This window comes from Suillus discolor (assembly GCF_016758755.1).
Source record: "Suillus discolor strain FC423 chromosome Unknown F5147scaffold_2, whole genome shotgun sequence".
NCBI classification, from domain to species: Eukaryota; Fungi; Basidiomycota; class Agaricomycetes; order Boletales; family Suillaceae; genus Suillus; species Suillus discolor.
In genome coordinates this window covers 1,046,258-1,060,459 of record NW_024541249.1, presented here as the reverse complement: position 1 = coordinate 1,060,459, position 14,202 = coordinate 1,046,258, and the positions used below count along the sequence as shown (strand labels likewise).

General features: G+C 48.4%; 5 protein-coding genes across 5 annotated transcripts; 3 read left to right on the top strand and 2 right to left on the bottom strand.

Annotated features, from left to right (window-relative positions):
- Positions 1-419: 419 nt before the first annotated feature.
- Positions 420-2,861, top strand: F5147DRAFT_767300 (uncharacterized protein; the record flags this gene model as incomplete). The annotated part of the gene is made up of 5 exons (XM_041440868.1): positions 420-701; positions 758-796; positions 987-2,041; positions 2,098-2,347; positions 2,406-2,861. The coding sequence occupies 5 exons, from the start codon at positions 420-422 to the stop codon at positions 2,859-2,861; spliced, it is 2,082 nt and encodes a 693-aa protein (XP_041299659.1).
- A 548-nt stretch (positions 2,862-3,409) lies between these two features.
- F5147DRAFT_665522 (uncharacterized protein) lies at positions 3,410-5,472 on the bottom strand. Its single transcript, XM_041435117.1, has 6 exons — positions 5,417-5,472; positions 5,352-5,368; positions 5,147-5,303; positions 4,847-5,089; positions 3,944-4,795; positions 3,410-3,845 (listed from the first exon to the last, which is right to left on the bottom strand). The coding sequence occupies exons 1-6, from the start codon at positions 5,456-5,458 to the stop codon at positions 3,696-3,698; spliced, it is 1,461 nt and encodes a 486-aa protein (XP_041299658.1). The 5' UTR covers positions 5,459-5,472; the 3' UTR covers positions 3,410-3,695.
- Positions 5,473-6,510: 1,038 nt separating this feature from the next.
- On the top strand, positions 6,511-8,774 carry F5147DRAFT_767298 (uncharacterized protein; the record flags this gene model as incomplete). Its single annotated transcript, XM_041440867.1, has 3 exons — positions 6,511-8,092; positions 8,150-8,709; positions 8,766-8,774. The coding sequence occupies 3 exons, from the start codon at positions 6,511-6,513 to the stop codon at positions 8,772-8,774; spliced, it is 2,151 nt and encodes a 716-aa protein (XP_041299657.1).
- An 838-nt stretch (positions 8,775-9,612) lies between these two features.
- On the bottom strand, positions 9,613-11,173 carry F5147DRAFT_665513 (P-loop containing nucleoside triphosphate hydrolase protein). Its single transcript, XM_041435116.1, has 4 exons — positions 10,904-11,173; positions 10,816-10,849; positions 10,565-10,767; positions 9,613-10,512 (listed from the first exon to the last, which is right to left on the bottom strand). Exons 1-4 carry the CDS (start codon positions 10,993-10,995, stop codon positions 9,924-9,926), a joined length of 918 nt encoding a protein of 305 aa, XP_041299656.1. The 5' UTR covers positions 10,996-11,173; the 3' UTR covers positions 9,613-9,923.
- Positions 11,174-12,059: 886 nt separating this feature from the next.
- On the top strand, positions 12,060-14,031 carry F5147DRAFT_524937 (uncharacterized protein; the record flags this gene model as incomplete). The annotated part of the gene is made up of 6 exons (XM_041429972.1): positions 12,060-12,257; positions 12,315-12,611; positions 12,885-12,907; positions 13,402-13,435; positions 13,492-13,694; positions 13,746-14,031. Coding segments are annotated over 6 exons (1,041 nt in total), but the record flags the coding sequence as incomplete, so codon positions are not given.
- Positions 14,032-14,202: the final 171 nt, after the last annotated feature.

The window sequence follows — 14,202 nt, the reverse complement described above, 5'->3', positions numbered from 1 at the left end:
ATCTGAAGATCACTAAGAGTTTCAAGGGAGGGGTCGATTAAATTGACGATTCCATTCTTCTTCTCTTCTTCACCACTCTGACACGTTAACCGCAGTTCGTTCGTTTGTTCATCGTTCTTTCTTTTCTTCCTCCGTTCGTCATCGTCGTCCCTGAGGCAGTAACCCTGGACTGACAGTTTATTTTGACATAGTGACCCCAGACTTATCGACCTAGCAACGTTCCACAGCCACGAACTGCAACTTTTTTTTATTTTCTTCCAACCATAGTAAGGCAAGTTCGTTCAAATCTAACTACTGGAGCTTACTTACCTTTAAAATTTCATTAGATTATCTATTCAAAAGCTTTATGGGACATTCAAGTTCACGGCTCAAATCGATAAAAGTTTGTTTGTGTCAACGAAGATCGTAAACTCTATAATATGGACCCTGGCTTTATTGCCAAGCCTCACTCTCGCTTCTCTCCCTCCCACACCAATCCTCTTTCCGCGTTATATCGCGTCGATCTCTTTCCTACTCCTTCTCACAGTTACTTCCTCCCAAACCAAATGGACCAAAGCTCAAGGTATACCACTGGAACTACCTGTATCCCTTCATTGTTCCCTCCAGGCGTAGACCCAAATACCGTCGACTTCAGAACTTTCTTTCCTTATATTCCAAACGAGGTCAAGCATAGAAAGCGTACCTCTCGTACACAGCTCAAGGTCCTAGAGGATATATTTCGTAAAGATACAAACCAAATGCTGCCCTGCGTAAAAAGTTAGCAGCAGAACTTGATATGCTTCCACGTGCGGTCCAGGTGCGTTCTAAACGTCAATTTGTCGCGTCCTCACTGCTTAATCTCGTGTGCCACCGAAAGGTGTGGTTTCAAAACAGGTATGTTGCGCTCTCTTCTCATTCGCTTTTCTAATTCAACTTATTCATTCATTCTCTCTTAGGCGTGCAAAGGACAAGGCTCTTCGTAAAGAGTTCAGGACTCGACTCAGCAGGATTCTCCTTCGGCTCTCTCTCCTCAAAAGTCTCAGTCTTCCAGGGACACCTCCCCCAATGACTCTTCCAATTCTTCCACCCCCACGGAAAAACCCACGCACCCTGCAGAAGACGATCAACCACCCTCACCAGAGCCACACCCAGTGGAGCGATCACCAACAGCTGAAAGTCCTCTTACGAAGTTTTCCTTTTCTCTTCCTGCGCCCCCTACAGAAGCTTGGCACAGTAACCCAGCCACTCCTGCCGAAATTCCCCCACATGTTCGCCATTTGCCAGCGGACTTGACTTGGCAGGACAATAATGATCTTCTGAACACACGTAGAGGGTCGCTGCCAATCACCATGTCCACGCCAAGTACAGACGCCAGCCAGCCGTCTTCCCACTTCCCAGATAGACGCAAGTCTATGGACGTCAGTCTCCTTAGGCTCATGCATCATCCGTTCGCACGCGTTGCAAAGGAGAAGAATGACGCGATCTTTCTCAGGCCGCCCATATCTCCTGCAGGGTCGGGTCAGTCCATGGCCCGTCCACCATCCGGCCTCGGTGGGCCAAGCATACGTGCAGCAAGTTACAGCTCTTCTACTTCCTACAGCCCTTACACCCGCCCTTCTTTGGCTCATAGAGCGTCAGAGCCCCATGTCTTCTCGCCTACTCGCTCCTCCCTTGTACCGGAGATTCGTCCACCGTTTCCGTCCTCGCACGTGCCGCGCCGGCTCTCAGACAACCGCTTTACAATGAGCTCTAGAGCGCTCCCGTCGCCTATTCCTGGACCCCTGCCAAAGCCTGATTTCCAGTTTGGCGCTCCGACTTCTGGGTCCCCTCCACATGTCTCACCGGATGCAGAATCTCCCGGGAACATGCACGCATGGGCGTTTCCTCGCAACGAGGCAGATCAGGACACGGAGGATTCGTACAGTTCTACTGGATTATCTAGATTCGGCTCGATTGCTAGCATCTGTGGGAGCGACACCAGCGCGACCAGTGCAATTTATTCGGACGTCAGCAGTTGTGTTGGCGTCGATCATTTCGATTCTAATGGCAGGAGAGGGTCTTGGTAGGCTGCGCTTTTGCGATCGATACGTTCGTTCATTGATGTTTTTTACGTTACAGTGCATCCAACCTCGAAACGCGTATGTCCGGTTTGAACATGCGGTCCAGCCAGGGATCGCTCAATGAGGCTCACTTAAACGCCGCGTCTTCATTTTCCTACCAACACAGGGAGCACCTGTTATCACAGGAACCAGGGTACTCTTCCCCTGCTTCCACTGTTTCACCCGGCGGAAGTCCACACCCTGGATACAACAAGGACCCTGGTCCTTCGGGTCTGCGAACGAGCGAGGTTTCGTTTGGTTACAATCCTGTAATTAGTCATTTTACCTCGAACGTTTTTGATGAGATGCTGACGTGTGGCTACGCAGCTCCCACCTGAAACTAGCGCCAACACCTATCTAGGTCCCACGGAGCCCGCCACAGCAAGCCGCAGGCCCAGTATACCCACCATCCAAGAAGGAGTGCCGCACAATCATATTCAGAACAACATCGAACACAACTCCTCATATCCCACGCCTGTAGACACGACGGCCCCGTCCAACGCATATCATTTCGCCCCAGAATCCAACCAATACTCCCACACAGGAAACTATCCACCATTTCCGCGGGATAGCACGTTTCCTCCCACGGAGACCTCATACGCCCAACCTGGGTTGCAGTACCCAGCAGAGAGCAGTTTTGCGTTGAGCTCTGCTCCGTCTGCTAATATTGGAATCGGTGGCGGTATGAGCTCGTATGTGTCGCCTCCGGCTGAATACACATTTGCTGTACCTCCTTCAAATAGCGTGGGGCATGGTGGGGAGCGGTTTAGTGGATATAGCTAAGGCGGCCGTCGACTTTCCTGGACCCCTGTCCATATCTTGCCATTCTCATCGTCCGTCCGTCTGGAATTCGCATGTACCATAATTTACTACTGCCTTTGCTCGCTGCTATTATTCCGTGGTCGCTGCAAATTAATTCGGTCATGGTCTCGTGGGTTTTTTTCGAACCTGTCGTTTCGTTGTGCTTTATGTCCATCACTTTATTTACTTTTACTTTTTTCAATACTCATACTGATACACTCAGCACTTGCACTGCCAGCATGTCCCTTTCGTCCCGTTGTCCATCACCCTGTCACTCGTTCGTTCGCTACTCCCCTCTGCTCGTCGTTATCTGGTCATGCTTGCTGTTCTCTGTTTTGTGTCGTCCATCATAGTCCATAGTCTCGTATTGCCTCTATTTTTTTAGTTTCTTATCTCCATCTCCATCTCTTTTTTTTTGCTCAACCAACACCATCTTTATCCCATCATATTTTCGTTTCGTGCGATTTTGCTCGGGTTTCTGGCTCTACTTAAATTAATGTACTTAGTTTAATCCTTTTGTGAATTCAGTCGCAGCTGTCTTGGTGCAATGTCTTGGGGGATCGACAGGGTCGCGTCGTCTACAGGGGTAGGCCGTGTGATGGCCGCCATGGCTAGTTTCAAATTACGGAGAAGTTGAAACGAAGACTGGTAGAGACTCGGACGAGACTCTTGAGCCTGCACCCCAATCTAGAGAAAGACTGGTATTCGGTTTAAGCAGTGGCCTATCGGACGAAACCCATAAACATATGATCATAATCAATTACAGTAAGATAGCAGGATATTGAACGACCCATAAACCGCAGGACTAGAACTTGGTTAGAGCTTCGTCCCAGGCGGTCCAGGAAACGAAGGTGTCATCATTGATATCGGAGGGTAAAAGATAGTCTGATTGCCGGATGGACCTGAAGGCGGTTCTCCACCTCTCCCTGTCACCTGTGCATTCCTGTCCATCATCAAACGGTGAAGCTGCGCCCAAAAAAATCATTAGAATGATGCCGCATGATGCAGATTGAAATGGAGATAAAATGAATGGATAAGATAACAAGATTGCAAGCGCAACGTACTTGCAGTCGTATGCCGTGAACGGCGTATTTAAGAGAGCCAAGTTCTTCATTCAGACGCATGCTCTCATTCGTGAGGGCGATATCGTTTCGACGTGCTAAGGAATCGACGGATGTGGATACGGCGGCTATGGAGTCACGTAAGCTACTCAGCGAGCCCTCGAGGGAGGTACTGAGATTAAGAGGTGCAACAGGCGTTAATGGCAGTGTGCGTTGAGACAAGTGTGGATCTACGATCCCGCTGAACGATCGGCGCGATCGGGGATAATTATGGGATTCTTGGAATGCATGTTCGTGTGGGAGTGGGAAGTAGGGTGCGAGCGCGTCGATGTCGTTATGGGCCGTGAGTTCTCCGTGATCTGCGGAGAAAGATGGTTGAGCTTGATTGGTAGTGATTCTGGAGGAGGAAGAAGAAGGACCGGGAGGTGCCGAGAAGAGGTGATCGAAGGCGTTGATGGATGAGGGAGCGATTGGTGGGCTTTGGCTTTGGATGTGTGACCGGTACCATGGACCGAGGACGTTTATGAAAGTTTGGATGTCTCTTCGCATCGTCTGGACGACGGATTCGAGTGCGTAGACTTTTTGTCTGAGAGCGGCGTTTTCCGTATTTAGTGATGATAGTTGAGTACTGTTGATGAAGAAGAATCCTTTGATAGCTTCGTATGGGCAGGAGAGAATGTGTTCGTCAGAGAGCTGATGCCGGGGACCAGTCCAGGAACAGCCATTGTCAGCCTGCGTGCATGAAATTTCATAATCGAGACAAGTGGCAGCGTGCGCTTGTGACTGTGACCTCGGGAACTCCTCGAAGCAGAAATTGCACATTGCAGACTTGGAAGGACACTCCGAGTTGTGAGTCTATCCACGCTTGGGTGAGTAGATTAATAATCAATTGTCATAGACACGAACACTGAGATCGCTGTACTTGATAGTCGTACCACACCCGTCGCACTGCGTCGAGCGGTACACACAAGCGTCTTTATGCTTACCAACGTCCTTCCGAAGGATGAGCTTATCGCATTGCTCTTCCGAACATGGGATCTCAACGTATAGGCAGGTGTCCTTGACATGAGCAGATAATAATTGTCTTTGGAATGTCTGCGTGCATCCAGATACTCGGTTGGGGCATTCGATGATGAGTTCATCCACAAGCTGAGGCTTTTATGTCAGTGATTTTTCCTGTGCTGTGCTAGTACGGATCTCACTCACGTGTTTCACGATTGGATTCGCTGGCGATAGATCGTCAAGTGAAAGCGAGGAGCGGTCTATAGGACATTGCGGGGAGTGTTGTACGGCTACTGCGATACAGTCATGACAGAATGTGTGCAAGCATGTCCGGGCGGTCGTAGGATTTGTGAATGGGGCACTACACAAAACTGTGTTACAAGAGTCTTAATACAGGTAGTGAGCTTACTGGCAGATGCAGCAGATCTAAACAGAGATTGTGAGAGTGAATTGATGTAACGTGGGTTGACGCACCAGATTACTATTCGGCTGTTCTACGTAGTCCATCATGGACATAAATCGGATCAATTGATGACTTAGAGTCAGGAGAAAATGTTTGGCTTTGTTAGGAATGGGAGCTGTTGCCAAATAGACGACCACAACAACTCTTGAGTACCCACACTTGTCCTTTGCTTGTCTTTATCGCGCCCACACACACACACACACACACAGGACTGGCAGCATGCCAGCAGTACAAAGAGCAGTGCAGGTTCCAGGTGCTACTCTATATGGAAGTTGACCGTAGGAGATGGGACCGGGAAAGAAAAATGACTGCTCCGAAAAGTCTATGTCAATTCAGTCATTTAAATTAAAGTGCGTTCAACTCTCAAGTCTGTCCACAAAATTTGACCTCTGGATCCCAAGACTCCAACGTACACCGTCATCTGGCAGTTCTGTCCTGCTGTACGGTACCGAGCAGCAGCCCCTGTGGGCTAGTAGTGTTTGATGTCATGCACAGCAGCCTCGCGGCCTTGAAGCAGATGAGCGCCAGCAATGTTTGATGTCAACATGCGCAGCAGCCTCGTGACCTTGAAGCAGATGGAAGCCCATTCATTCTTTAACCGCGCATTCCACCACCACCCAGCAGGCTTTTCATAGTCCCGAGATCGTGACAATAGAATATCTATCTCCGTCGTACGTTGATCCTTGAGACTCGCCAACATGATATTTAACCCTACTCTCAAACACAGCTAGTATTTCGTTCTATTCCGATACACAGTCGTGTCACGACCATCGTAAATGAATCAGGATTATTGTCAGCATTTCTATCCTATCCCTCTCTTACTCTCTAAACCCATTAGCAGTCCTGTCATCGCTCGAAAGAACTTGGGCGAGGCTGTCCCAAGTCGCTGTCCATGGTGCAGAATATGACTCCCGTGAACGACAGCCCCACCCGAAATGTTTGGAAGGGACTCGGGTGGACCTTCTCGACTACATCTACAGGTTACTAGACAACCGAGAGCAAAGTGGACTCATCTGGCTACATGGTACTGCTGGAGTTGGAAAGTCTGCCGTTGCGTTCACAGTAGCTGAAAGGATGAGAAGTCTAAAAGTGACAGAGGAGACGAATGTCGAAAAGCGGCTCGCAGGAACATTCTTTTTCTCCCGAAAACACACCGAACGCTGCACGACCGCATATTTTTTTTGCGACACTTGTTTATCAGCTTGCTAGTAATTTTCCCAGCATCCGGGCGGACGTGAGCAAATCGATCCGCGACAATCCTGCTCTCTTAGATCCCAGCAAGTCTCTCCGCGTTCAGGTGGAGACGCTCTTTCTCCAACCACTCCGTGGGCTTCACCTCAGATTGCGCGGGTGTCAACCTTTGACTTTTGTTGTTGATGCCCTTGATGAGTGCACATCCGAATTTGAGCTTGCAGATCTCATCCTTTCCCTTGCACGGGTTCTTCGTGAGCCTGATCTGCCCGCGATCCACATCCTTCTTACAAGTCGCTCGGAATTACATATATGTAGAGCCATGGAAAATGAAGAAGTGCGGTCGTTGATGTGCGAGATACCAGCGACAATCTCTGGAAAGGGCATTGGTAGCATCGTCTCATTGGACAGCGCTAACGTCGACAATGACATCTATATCTTCTTGCGGCATTCCTTCGGACAACTGGGAAGTCGCCATCTTGACTTTCCTCAACCATCGACTGAACAACTTGAGCGACTTGCAAGCCGAGCGGGCAGACGTTTCATTGTAGCGTCTACGATGATGAAGTTTATCGACAATGAAGACAATGATCCCTACGATCAGCTGATGCTGATGCTCGAGCTAACAAGCGAGCTGCTACCAGGAACAGAGGCGTTCAAATTCTACGACTGTATCCTCTCTACGTGTGCCGACCCTAAGCGAGCATATCTGCACTTGTCCGTCGTTGCTGCTCTCACAGACCCTCTGCCTCTCTCGCAAATCTCGACACTGCTTGGCCCTGGTTTGGGCAAGGATGTCGAGACAACTCTGATGCAGTTGCGGTCTGTCATGGATATCCCTGCAGACAGCACTCTCCCCGTGAATATCTATCATTCCTCCATTCGCGACTATGTTTCAGATACCTTAAACTGCAGCCTCCGTCAAGTACACGATATGCCATCACCTCACCGCCTACTCACACATTCCTCTTTTCGCTTGATGATGAAAGGCATTCCAGAAAACACTGCACTTCTTGATGCCCTCTCGCAATTGGAGACGCAGAGCTCCGCTATGGAACGCGAGATCCCCCATGTATTAAAATACTCATTGGCCTTCCTCATTCAGCCACCGGAGCCACTGTCAGTCCTTAGCGCTATTTTATGGCTTCAGGGAGATCGCAGTTCACATTCACAATCTTGGCTAGAGACTGTAGAGGGTCGCAACTGGCTTCAGACCGATGCAGGGAAAATGTGGCTGCTGTGGACTGAAGCTGGTAAAGACTGGCTTCAGGATCAAGATGACCAGCAGACCTGGGTGCAGACCCCGGGAAAGCAAGCCTGGGTGCAGATCTCAGGCGGACGAAGCTGGATGAAGACCTCGAGTGGGCGACACTGGCTTCAGAGCCCGGGTGTAAAAGACTGGCTACAGACTCAAGATGGGCGACACTGGCTTCATACCCCGGGCGGGAAATTTTGGCTCCATACCAGGGACGGTAGAGATTGGCTGCAGACCCCATGTGGGCGAGACTGGCTGCCGACACCGACCTTGGTGGAGTGACGCCAGACCAAGGCAGGGCGAGACTGGCTGCAGACCGCAGGAGGGCTAGAATGGCTGCGGACACAGGGAGGGAGAGACTGGCTGCAGACCCTGGAAGGGCAAGTTGTCCAGGCGGTACTGGAGGAATTCTCAAGCACACTGGAAGCAATCAACGGGCATATTATCTTGCCAGAAATGCGTTTACTGCCAGCTTTCGAAGTCATCCAGCAGTTCAAGAACTTGCCGGATTCTCTGATGTTTCCAATGTTCCTGGCGTTAAGACACCATCATTCCACCTCTTCATCACCAAGTCTTTTTCCAATAGATGAGGAGATCATGTATGCTATGTATGCCTTTACGACATTCGCAGACGAAGCACTGGAACGGAGTCGATCAGCCTCCGAGGCTCTCAAGTATGCTTGTCAAAACTGGGCTGTCCATCTCCGCATGATCCAAATCCACGAGATGACAGGCTTGACCACATATTTCAAGCTTTTTTGGAATCGTTACCTCCTTTCCTGGCTCGAACGGCAGTGGTGTTTGAAGGGTCTGTGGTCTTACCTTGTCGTCTTAACTGAAGGGCAAATATTTGTTAAGGTGTGTGTATTTCAATGTGAAAGTAGCAACAACTGATGTCGCCTTATACATATTAGGTTTTATGATAATTCGTCGCTGCCACTGTCTCGAAATTCTCTCTTGTCTTCAGTCTGGATACTGCACCTGAGCCATAGCACTCGAATTCATCACCCGGGCCCTTCAATACATTTCTCAACATAAGCGGAACTGCCGGTTCCAGCACAACTTGTAAGTTGAGTATTCTCCGGACAGCCAAGTATGTATTGAATTTCCTGCAGCACAATATGTCAGGCCAGAGACAGTCACTTAAGATGACAGTCGGGGAAATAGCAAAGAAATTACTAAAAAAAAACATGCCACCCTGTCTCTTCAATACTGAAAGTGGTGATATGCCATCAACCAGCGCGGTTAGAGGCCTTCGAGCACTTTGGGTCCTACACGGAGATAGTGTCAATGATCACAACTCATGACGAGCTTGAGAGGGAGGCTGAGTCCAAAGTGCAGGGCTATTTTGCATATGGGATGCTTTCTCATAGGGAGAATGAGTGGAGAAGTGCGCCTTATAGATGATGCAGCAGCGGCATGAAATAGGCGATGATGCGAATGGGGTCTGCTTTATACTTACTAGGAGCTGAACCTGGGGAAGCCACCGAGCTCGGAGCAAATTTCGAAAGGAACGACAGACGTGGATCTGCCGACGTTCAATAGTGTTTTCCCGTAGTCCTTACTATCTGTGGGCCGGGGGTGTATTCGGTGCCTTTCAAGTTGCCCCAATTCTTCAGAGGTTTTCGAAGCTTGCACCTTCAAGAATATTAATCATGATGCCGAGTTCCACCCAAACTTCGCCTTCCTCTCCTGGACGTATTCATCCATGCCTTCAGTCGGGTGACTGATGAATCCACAACCTGGTAGTAGTTCTGGTCCTGCAAGATAATGCCAATATTAATCATTATCAGTGAACTGGTGGAGACCCGCTCGGCTGAACATGTGGTGCCGTTCCTTTTGAGCGTTCCTGCAGGCCTGAGCAACCGGCACCTCACACAATGCACGATCGACCGGTCGACCCCAGAACGCCAACAACGTTTCTGCGGACGCGGGCGGTATTAGTAATTAAACGTTGATGATCCTATATGTGTAAACAGTGAGTCATTGTGTGTAATAAATAATAAATATACCAGTGCTACTAGTCACGGTATTGATAACATGAGATTACGAAAAAAACGCAAGGATTCGTGCTAACTAAGACCGAACAAATTCTTCAGCCGCCTCCCGAATGGCACCTTGAGTTCTCGAATTTGTTTCAAGAGCTCATAAACTTCTTTCTCAGTCTCCTTCAATCTTCGTCTTTGCTCGTCCTCTCTGACCTTCCCCTTCAGTCCCTCGATATTCCTTTTATGCGTAGCTGCCAGCTCCTGCAATGAGGCACGCAAGGCATTTCCAGCATCGGTTTCTGGAATTAGTCTTCCCAAGTCAACCAGTTCCTGTTGAATGCGGACGGCGACAGCTTCTGCCCTATTTGCAAGAATGGGCTCCAAGACATCCCAAGCAGATTCAGGTAGATTTGGCTCGTGGAATCGAGCGACTTGTGACCCATGTTGAATCATTTCCTGCCAGAAGCTACTCTTCAACTGTTGCTCACGCCTTTTTCCCACCTCCTCTTGGACTTCACTCCATTTTGTGGTCACAAGAACGACGTTCTTCTCGGCATCTTTACCGCACAACCTTCGAAACATGTCAAGATTTTTGCGCGAAGTCCCAAACATCCGCGTTTGGCTGATATCATGAAAGTAGAGGATACCGGACAGCTTCATATTGTCGCCGTACCTATGATCGACATTATGAGCCTACATACTTCATCAATGGTAATTGTACTTACGAACTTGCCAGCCAAACAGCGATGCGCCTCAAGATTTCCGAGTCATCTACGTATGTATCATCAAAACCGGGTGTGTCGACGAGAATTACACGGCGGGAGGGGTCGCTAGGACATTCACAGATTGCGTGTTGGATGCTAGCGGTACATGACTTCAAGTCATGACCAACAGCGGTCACTTCCTTTCCGCATGCAGTATTGATGAACTAACCGTTGAAGTTAGCCCGTAAAATAAGGTTGGGTTGTGGTCTTACGGTGCTTTTCCCGACCCCAGTTGGCCCCATTACGCTGAATGATACGTTCAATAAGTTGCATGATCGTCCGTAGCATGAATAAACTCACGGTATAATTATATCATTGGGCCTCCTGTCCTTCAGTATCACATCACCATCTTTCATAGTATTTTTCCTTTCTTTCCATTTTTTTCCTGGCATCGTAGCTGTTGGAGATTTGTCGGGGACTTGTTGACTGAGGGGAAATATGCAGAAAGCGAGCTTGCTGGTGGGGGAATATATTTAGAATTGAAGACACGAGGCTCCCGTCCTCTATCCTGCATGCAGCCTGAAGGTGAACTGCCGATCATAGGTTTATAACAGATTGGCTCAGACGAATAGTGGCACAGGAGTGAAATACTCGAAATTTTCCGGTTTTGTAGTTATACATATATATAATTACAACTGTGTACAAACTAGCGCTGACAGAATGACCTCACTGGAGTGTGCATGCGGCCACATTGTTACAGCTATGGTGTATGAATACTTGAGCATCAAGAACTTGTCATTCTGGAGACCCTTTTGTTTGTCGAGGAGCTTCACAAGCGAATGTACAAAAGTGGGATTTAGGGGGACCAAAATAAAATACGGTCTAAGTAAATGATATGAATTACCTGAAAGTATGTAGTTCAGCAGAGGCTTGTTCTTTGATATCGGGTAAACCGCCCGTGCAGGCGGCCATCCTCCTGGCAGGTTTAACTCACGTAGGAACTTCAACGCCAACCTTCTCGTTCTGTTGAAGATAATACTACTCTATATACCTTGTGGGAGTACAGGCCTACGTACTAGTGTCGTACGATCGCGAAACGACGACCGGCCAGCTGCGCCCAATAGTGAACGACCCACCGGCAAGTTAGTTAACGGTTGGTGGTGGACCTGGGACCTGGGACCCTTTCTTAGTCGTTACCGAACCGAACAGGGTCGGATCTGTGCCGAAGCTGGAGTTTCCTGGTTAGTAGGTCTTCGATTACATAAGCGCCTTGCGTAGAACAACATGCCTTCTCAGCATGTTCTCTTCGACACCTTGTGATGTTTGAAACGAACATGAACGAGAACAGCGAACTCGAAGAAGGCGATATAATCATTCCGTTAGTATAATTGATCCAGAGAGTGCTATCTGGATGCTAAATGGCGTTTTTAGCGTACTAGGATTGACTGGAGCAGGCAAAAGCACGGTAGGACCACCATGTTTTGACGATACACCACTGACTTGACCTTACGAATAGTTTATTAACATTGCTATCGGGGAGCCCAAAGCGCGCACGAGCGATGATATATTATCATGCACACACGAGATCGACAAGTTTCAAGTAGTCTCCTTTCCGAGCCCGCACCGCATATTCTTGGTCGATACACCTGGCTTCAATCATACATACTTGGAGGAATCAGAGGTATTTGACAAAATTGCTGACTGGCTGAAGAACGTGTGAGTACGCAATGTCGAGTGTTGTCGGGTCCTACAAGCGGTATACTAACCTCAGATTGATTTCAGACATCTGAAAATTGCCGGCATCATATTTCTGCACGATATAACTCAAACCGATTACTCATCTTTGAACCATGCCATTCTGACTGTCCAAATGCTATCGGGCTATCATTCGCTAAGGAATGTTATCCTTACCACGGCGGACTGGAGTGATAGCAAGTCGGGTGTAGTACTAGAACAGCGTGAAAGACGACTAGCGAACACGGAGTGGGGAAATCTGACTTCTCGGGGAGCCAGGGATGCTCATTTTTTGGGCACGAAAACCTCTGCCTGGACAATCATTGAATCTATCGTCCAGACGCCCTTGGAAGAACCCCTGCAAATACAGCGTGGTTTCTCAAGGTCACGTCACGTCACATTCGGCCCGGCGATCCGGCGATGGATTTCTATGTTTTTTCCCTCGCACAGTCAGAGGAGAAGAGTAGGTACGGATCAGAGGTATTTTGTGTAGCCTGCTGATGGCCATCCTTATCCCAACAGCGGCCCCTGCAATGAATTACTCGCTGCATGCGAGGATTGACCAGTAGACACTTCAACCTATTTATGTATTACTCTAATAGGTAAGCTCACACACCTCGGACTCATCGAGTGTGCTTTTGTACAAAATTATTTATTATCGTAGCGGTGCGGGCGCCAATCCCAGACTTGTCATTCATACGCATAGTGTTTAAATGTTATCGTTTCACTGTCTGTCGGTAGTCATTAATGACATTTTAGATCCAGTTTGTCCACCATTGGTTCTCTGATGCGGTCACTAGCTATACTGATGGCATGTAGCTCACAAAACTGTCTTGAGTCGCAATCCACTTGTTTACAAAGTTATTCATTATGATGAAGGCGGCCACATGCGGGAATTCCAAGCCTCATGCCTCTAAAGTTCCATTTCTATTTCTATCAAGCGCTGTTCTGCTCCCTCATCTCCAAAACTACAATGCCACGAAAGGTATGGGAAGGAAAGCAAAAAATTGAGGAAGTTGGTGATGTGCCACTAGACGAAGGGAGGCCGGATGATATCATTATACTGTGGGCTTTTTCATCCTGCAAGATGTATATGATAATGTGTAACTCATGGGATTATCCAGCGTGATCGGTGTGACTGGTGTCGGAAAAAGCACCGTAAGACTAGAATTCATTCGTATTTTTGACCGTATCACTTTCCTCTTCGATGATAGTTCGTTAACACTGCAATCGGGAAGGTCGTGACACCTGTCGGCCATGGCTTAGAGTCATGTACATCTCGAATTCAACACGCCTTCTGCGCATGCCCCAGCGATCCCTCCCGCCGCGTAGTTCTCGTTGATACACCTGGTTTTGATAACGCATTTGGACACGACTCTGAGATCTTGAGGCGCATCGCTGTTTGGTTAGCAAGTTCGTAAGTAACTTTTCGTCGCCGAAGTATATGAAATCATGATTCGTATTCCAGATACGGCGAGAATATGAAATTGGCTGGTATCATCTATCTTCATGACATCTGTGATCCTCGGCTACACATGAGTCTCGACACGTTTCGAAGGCTGCACGGCGAATATACAGAGAATTATGCTACTCTGGCAACCACGAAATGGAGCGAGGTCGCTACGGAGGCGGAAGAAAGACGCGAGCAACTATTGAAGAGCCTCTTCAGGCAGGAAATGGTTGCACATGGATCAGAATTTCCTCGGTTCCGCGGGTCTCATGTGTCTGCTTGGGATATAATAACACCCATTCTTGTGAACAAGGCAGCTGTCGATGATTGTTTTATTCAAGAGGAATTGGTTCTAGGAAGAACTATCAATGCCGGAAGCACATTACCAGCGGAATTGATCAATCTGGTAGAATCACATAAAAGGACCATCGCTGGATTGAAGGGAAAGGTCGAAGATGATGAACAACGGCAAAGA

What these genes read in the sequence shown, in the direction of transcription:
- F5147DRAFT_665522 (XM_041435117.1), bottom strand. Translation starts at nt 5,458, where the DNA reads ATGTCCATGATGGACTACGTAGAACAGCCGAATAGTAATCTG. An exon ending in CGAATCCAATCGTGAAACAC is followed by an intron (nt 5,090 to 5,146) that starts GTGAGTGAGATC and finishes TAAAAGCCTCAG; the next exon opens with CTTGTGGATGAACTCATCAT. An exon ending in TCAAGTACAGCGATCTCAGT is followed by an intron (nt 4,796 to 4,846) that starts GTTCGTGTCTAT and finishes AAGCGTGGATAG; the next exon opens with ACTCACAACTCGGAGTGTCC.
- F5147DRAFT_665513 (XM_041435116.1), bottom strand. Translation starts at nt 10,995, where the DNA reads ATGCCAGGAAAAAAATGGAAAGAAAGGAAAAATACTATGAAAGATGGT. An exon ending in CCCAATGATATAATTATACC is followed by an intron (nt 10,850 to 10,903) that starts GTGAGTTTATTC and finishes CGTATCATTCAG; the next exon opens with CGTAATGGGGCCAACTGGGG. An exon ending in GCTGTTTGGCTGGCAAGTTC is followed by an intron (nt 10,513 to 10,564) that starts GTAAGTACAATT and finishes TGTCGATCATAG; the next exon opens with GTACGGCGACAATATGAAGC.